The sequence below is a fragment of the Echinops telfairi genome, unplaced genomic scaffold (genome assembly GCF_000313985.2).
Source record: "Echinops telfairi isolate 266 unplaced genomic scaffold, ASM31398v2 ScPeMD7_7420;HRSCAF=8458, whole genome shotgun sequence".
Lineage (NCBI taxonomy): Eukaryota > Metazoa > Chordata > Mammalia > Afrosoricida > Tenrecidae > Echinops > Echinops telfairi.
The window spans coordinates 33,247,021-33,253,868 of record NW_022111320.1 but is presented as its reverse complement, the minus strand read 5'-3'; the positions used below and the strand labels follow the sequence as shown (position 1 = coordinate 33,253,868).

General features: G+C 36.9%; 1 protein-coding gene across 1 annotated transcript in view; it reads right to left on the bottom strand.

Annotated features, from left to right (window-relative positions):
- The window catches only part of NGLY1 (N-glycanase 1), a 63,826-nt gene that overhangs the window by 36,056 nt on the left and 20,922 nt on the right, over positions 1-6,848 (bottom strand). The window contains exon 4 of the mRNA XM_045297685.1: positions 3,605-3,770. Coding sequence (XP_045153620.1) covers positions 3,605-3,770 — 166 coding nt within the window. The remainder of the gene's footprint in view (positions 1-3,604; positions 3,771-6,848) is intronic.

Sequence of the window (6,848 nt, the reverse complement as noted above, 5' to 3'; positions counted from 1 at the left end):
ATTTTTGCCAAACTCTACTCCTAACTCATAGGGTCGCTATGAGTCAAAATGGACTCAGACGGAAAACAGAAATCAAGTTTTCTACCAAACTGTTGTATACTTTCTTGTCTCTTGTAGCTAACATGCCACTATATTGCTTTCGTATTTTTAAATCGGGAATAATATGCACATATATCTTTGGTCTTCCTATGTCATGGGAATATCATGGCTTATCTTTCCTTTATTTCCAAAATTTCTAAAAAAAAACATGCATTGCCCTTTCTAATTAGAGTAGGTAGCAGTAGGGTCGCGGGGGGTAGGGGGTGGGTGGGGTGTGTGTGTGCCAACAGGGACCATCAGCAGACTTTATGGGGCGCTAATAGACTTGAATGGTTCTCAATGCACTGTCAAGATCATTCCCACTGTGAGGATACATGCACAAATGTATTAGGATTTGTGAACTCAGCGTTCCTTGAACAATTTCCTGATTATTTGCCAAGAGAGAGACAGTGGACTGGACACAAAAGGAGTTTTCTGTCTCGGAGATATTTTTCACTGTAACTTATTCTTTTAGCAACATAATAATTATTAAACTGTGCTTACTGGATTTGCTGGTCCCTGATTCACACTGTTATATTTCCATTCCCCTTAGCAGCTCAACTGCTTCTTACGGCAGGACCTATTTTACATACAGAGTGGCCTCGGCAGGGTCTAGCCCCAATGGTTCTAGGAATCACAGGAACACGGTATTTTGAAACTGGCCAGAACCTTAGTCATCATATATACAAACCTTCCTATTGAATAACAAACCTGCAAATGAAAACCTAAGGTCTACATCATTAAATACATGGAAATGTCACAGTATAAAAATAAATCTTCCAAAATAAAAGGGGCAGCAAAATATCTACATTACAAGTGGTTAAGTAGTTAAAAAAGAAGATACATAGATTCAAACAATCCCTTAAAGGGACTTCCACTTTCAGCTCCAACACATAACTTGGAAGTTGTCACTTTTGTCCTTTCAATACAAAGATGAACAAATGAATAGGAATGTCTTTTTGTGGACAAACCACAAGCACGGAGCCCGGAGAGACAGTCCAGCACGTTATCCATGACCTGCTTATCTGAAGTAGAAGCTACTGGAGCCGTAAACTGGCAGGAAGAGTGAAACGGGAATTTTGACAAGTTGTAGAGGCTGAATGTTACTTAGATTGAGAGCGAGGAATGTAATCTTTGAGGACCATAATGAATTATGGGTAATACTGAAAAGAACAGCAATTCCAGATCCACAATTGTGCTCCTGTGGAACCTGTACATAGAATACCGCATGGTTTAAAATCAGCAAAGGTGGGCATCCGGGTTTTACCCTTTCGCCATATTTGTTCAGTCTGAATGCTGAGTAAACAATCCAAAAAGCTGGATTATATGAACAAGAACATGGCATCAGGATTGGAGGAAGGCATATTAGCAACCTGCAACGTACAAATGACACAATCTTGCTTGTTGAAAGTGAAGATAATTTATTGGTGAAGATGGAAGACAACAGGCTTCAGAATGGATTAAAACTCAATATAAATAAAAGTAAAATCGTCACAACTGAACCAACAGGTAACATTACAATAAATGGGAAAATGATTGAAGCTGTTAAGAATTTATTTTACTTGGCTATCTACAATGAATGATCATGGAAGTAGCAGTAAAAAAATTCAAATAGCATGTTGCATTGGGAAAATATGCTGCAAAAGACCTCTTAAAAGTACTAAAACACAAAGATGTCACTTTGAGAACTAAGGTGTGCCAGACCTAAGCCAGGGGATTTCCAATCGTTCCCACATGCATGCTGGAAAGTGGGAAACAAATAAGGAAAGCTTATTCATACCTTTGAATTTTGGTGCTATGAAGAATATGGAACATGAATCCATGCCTTTGGGTTATGCTGTTGTTAAGAATAACGAATATTCTATGGACTGCCAAAAGATTGAACAAATCAGTCTTGGAAGAAGTGCAGTGGAAAGCTGCTTAGAAGCAAGGATGGCAAACTTCACCCCATGTCCTTTGGACATGTTATCATGAGGGACTAGTCCTGGAGAAAGACAGCATGCTTGGAAAAGGAGCAGGTCAATAAAAAAGAGGAAAGAAAGCCTTCCGTGAGATGGACTGTCACAGTGGTCTCAATAACAGGGGCAAGCACAGCAACACTTGTGAGGGCGTCACGGTGTCTGGTCTAGTGTACGTGGCATCAGTACGAGTCAGACCGACTTGAAGGCACCTAACAACACTGTAACATAAGTAACCACCCAGAGAATACGGTATTGAGAAGTAATATAACAGACAAAGCAATTACAGAAAAATAAAAAAAATGCTATAGAGGGAACAAACTTAACAATTAAACTTTTAAGACCATTTATAATAATAAGGTACCATATCTACTTGTATAAGTGAACCTGAATATCAGCCAAGGCTCCTAATTTTACCACAAAAGCTGCATTAAAAATGTGCTGAAAAACTCAGCTTATACACGAGTGAGATAGTTTATTGTGCCAGCCTGGCTGATATTCAGGTTCACTTATTCAAGGATCTGGGAATTGTTTTGGGGCATTTTACGGGGCTTAATTCTTAACGACAGGTTGTACATGAGTTGGATGCTTGTAACCCCAGGATTGTATGCATTGGTTCAATGATGCATAGTAAGGGGCAGAGCCGAATTTAGACCCAGGAAGTAGGTTTCAAAGTCACACTCTTAATCAGTAAATAAGTACCCCTCTATTAACCAACTATAGTAAATGGTCTAGGTATATGATTACTTTTGAAGACCATATTTATCCGACTTGCACTGAAAGCAAAGGTTCACCAACACGGCCATGCTATCTTTCATGGAAGGGGTCCGGAAGGGGCAATGGTTATTACAGGGTTCAGCTGCAATCTGAAATTCTGGTGGTTTGAACCCACCAGCCACTCTGATTGAGAAAGGAGTGGCCGTCAACTCTTGCAATGATTTACAGCCTTGAAAACCCTATAGGGCAGTTCTATCATATGAGGCACTATGGGTTTTGGGGGGACATTTTGTGGATTACTATCCTCGAAAACATTTAACAATGAATGAATATACATTTGCTGGTACAAAAAGTTTAATAAAAATTTAAAATAAGTTTATGTGTCTAATGGATACACAATAAAATATATTCTATTTCTTAAAAATTCAAGTACCACAACTCCTCACATATCTACTATCTTCTTCTCTGACATTTTTTCATTTATGACCATAATCGCTCTTCTAAGCAAGAACAAAATACATCTGGCAGGAACAAACACCGAAGTGTGTGGTGAATATAATGCTGGTCTTAACAGCTAACTTGGCTGGGCCGTGATTCTCATGGTTTGGAAGTTACATAATATTGGAACTCAGCAGTTATAATGTAGTTATCCTTCATTTGCATAAGACCCTGATTTTCACAGAACACTGATTTTTGTAGAACTCTTTGCTCTTTGCAACCGAGCCATGTTGACAAGTGCGGAGAGAGCAGAAACGGGACAGGCACTGACTACAACAGTAGGTACTATTTCCATGTTCCCCTTTCTTTAGCAGTGATGCAGGCAGCAAAGCATGATTATGTAAAGTCACTACCTTTATCCAATTTTCTAGCTCTAGATAGCTTCTCTTGCGATCTCCTTCTCAGTTCGAGGACCGGAATACAAGCCAATGCTTTCTGCTGGAGAAGAAGGTTCTCATAGATCAGCACATGCTGAATGTTGGACTGAAGCATTTTTAGAATGGATGAATTAGCAGTAACCTAATAGAAAAAAAAATGACTGAAATTAGCTTTTATCCATGTATTACAAAAATAACTTATAAAAAATTGTGGTTCTATGATACCTATGAGTTGTATCAATTCAATGAAACATAATCATTATACAACACTTTGATAACATTAGCATTAAGAAACAGGCGCACCTATTTTTACCTTCTGTAGATGAGTATATTATATTATAGAAGATAATATAAGGCTATGCTGAATTGTTGACCAGAGCTTAGATCAAGATATTGCTCTAAGAAATGAACTTGTCATCCCCTGGCACTTCAAATCACTGAAAAAGTAATAATGTTTAAAGTCTAGGCATTAAGGACCCCTAGTGGTACAATGGGTTAAGTGTATGTTGGGGTGGTAGCTGAAAGGTTGGCTGTTCAAATCCACCAACGACTTTGCAGGAGAATGATGAGGTTATTGGCTCCTGTAAGCCTTGACAGTTTTGGAAACCATACAGAGAAGTTCTACCCTATTCTGCCACTATGAGTTGGAATCAGCTTGATGGCATTAGTAAACAGTACTATCAAAACAAAATCCAGTGCCGCAGAGCTAATTCCGACTCATAGCAACACTACAGATCAGGGTAGAACTTCCCCTGTGGGTTTCTAGGAGGAAGCCTAGTTTTCCCCTTGGAAACAACTGGTGGTGTCCAATTGCTGACCTTGTGGTTAGCAGCCCAATGCATAACCCAATGAGCCATCAGGGCTCAAAGAGGATCAGAAAGTATAAGAAATTCCTTTACAAGGAAAGGCAGGTGCAAATAGATTAAAGAACTGTATCACAGCAACACGTCCTTCAGAGAGAGTTAACACAAAGTTAAAACAAAACACCCAGGGTAGAGGAGCCACAGGATGGATATACAAAGCAGGAAAGGGTTTTGGGTCAATCATTACAGAAAACAGTTGGATATACACTGTGTTGTTTCTGACAGGAGCAACCCTGGGGAAAGGTCCTCAAATAGTCATCTGCTTGCTAACACACAGACTCCCAAGTCCTCTTTCTCTGCCATTCTGATTCAGCGAGTTGGGGGTCATGTCCTGAAATCTCTATCTCCAGATTATCCTGACACCAGTGGTCCAACCTTAGACGAAAACTGGTCTAGAGAATGGTATAAATGCCACTGAGGACCCCCAATAATAAAGGAGATTCGAGAGAGTACACAGTTGATCTAGCAGCCTGAAAGGGACAGACTAGAAGAGATTCACAGCCCAGGGAGGGCCTGGTCTTTATTAGCAAACAGCACATTTGTTCCACCAAGAGAAGGCATGAGAGATTCAACAAATGAATAAAGATATTTGATGAATAGTCAGTGATGAGAAATTCAGAGAATTTGCCACAGAGAGGAACACACTTTACTAGACTCTGATTAGAAATTTAAAAAAATAAAATGCCTTTTTATTATTTCAAATCATTCTCATTTTTTAAAAAATACAGATTTTCACTAACAGAGAGGGTAACAATCTCAGAGAATTTTTATTTTCAATTTAATGCTTTGCAATCTGGGATTTACCATGATCATTGTGGTTTTAATGGCACTTAAATGATCTTAACAATAAAGTTTATTTTCTTGCCTTATTTCTTTACATATGCATTGGCACAGCGCAAAAAAAACTTAGTTATAAAAATAGATGGTTGCTGATTGCATGCACATTACAGCAGCTGGGTAACCATGTATTAATGCTACATAAAGCAGCAGTTAATTGCCTGAGAGAGTAAAAGTTATCTGGAGTACAAATGGAAGTTTATAATGTGAAATCTGTTTTATATCAAAGCAGTTTTTCTTTTGATTTCTTTACTAATCATCCTTCCAATTAGTTTGGTTTCTGATGTGAGATTATTTAAGATTCTTTATAAGAAAAAAAGCACAATGTTTAGCTTTTGACTAATCATGAGACATAACCAACAAGAGTTGGATTAGCAAATTTACTCCCTGAGTAAAAGACCAAGGTTTCCCAAACCTGTGTGCCCAGCCCCCTTCCTATCTTTATGCAACCTCTGCCCTTCCTCCGCTCATCTTTTTGGATAAAGTATGATTTGGCTTTTACATTTAGAACTTGTTCCAAACGCATTCATTCTTTGAGAGTTTTCACCAAGTTGTGACTCCAATAAACTGAGCTCTTGAAAATTACCTCCTTTCTACTTACAAAAGTATATGGATAAATTTTAGAAAATAGTGAATGGTACAAATAATATTGAATTATCTGTAACTTCACCATTCATAGGAAAGTATGGTTAAAATATCTATGTACAGCTTTCTAGACCTTATGAAATAAATATATGTACACGTGCATTTAATAAGAAAAATGAAACTATCACACACATACATGCAACATGTTTAATTTCTTGGAATTTTTAGTTTACTTTATTCTGTATAATAATTCTCATTATGTCAAAATAGACATCATCATGATTATTGGATGTTAAGTATGCCAATACGGATGTGTCATAATTTAAGTTACTCCCTATTAAACTATATATAGATATATTTACTTTAATTTTAAAAACATATTTACTTTTAATAGTCCAAGACATCATACATTTACATCTTGTGTTAAATTATCAACTTCTTTTAAAAAGATTACACTTAGATCCAGAATGAGAAGTTATCTTATGTTTAGTTTATAATAAGATTAATTTATAACTAAACTATCTTATATCACTATATATCATTGTTTTAAAATGCTTACATTATTATTTCAATAGAATATCCTCAAATGATCATTCCTTTAAGTACATACCTATAACCACAATAGACATTAATATCTAATATGAGTTGATGAAAAATCTTAAGAAGTTTATACATATTCAATAAGTAGTCCGCAGACAAAATAAAAGGATACATTTAGTCAACTATGTAATAATTGCCAAATGCTTAGTTGAAACAAACTGTGTTTTAGAATCACACCCTCTCAATCTAGACAAAGTTGCAAAATTGGAAACATTTTTTCTCACATTCTGAGGTTCTATGTCATTGAAAAACCATTCTTGCTGTTTCAAATGTGCTTTCAAAAGGAAAAGGGTATATGCAAAGGTTTCATTTCCATTAGGAACACTAAACATTTA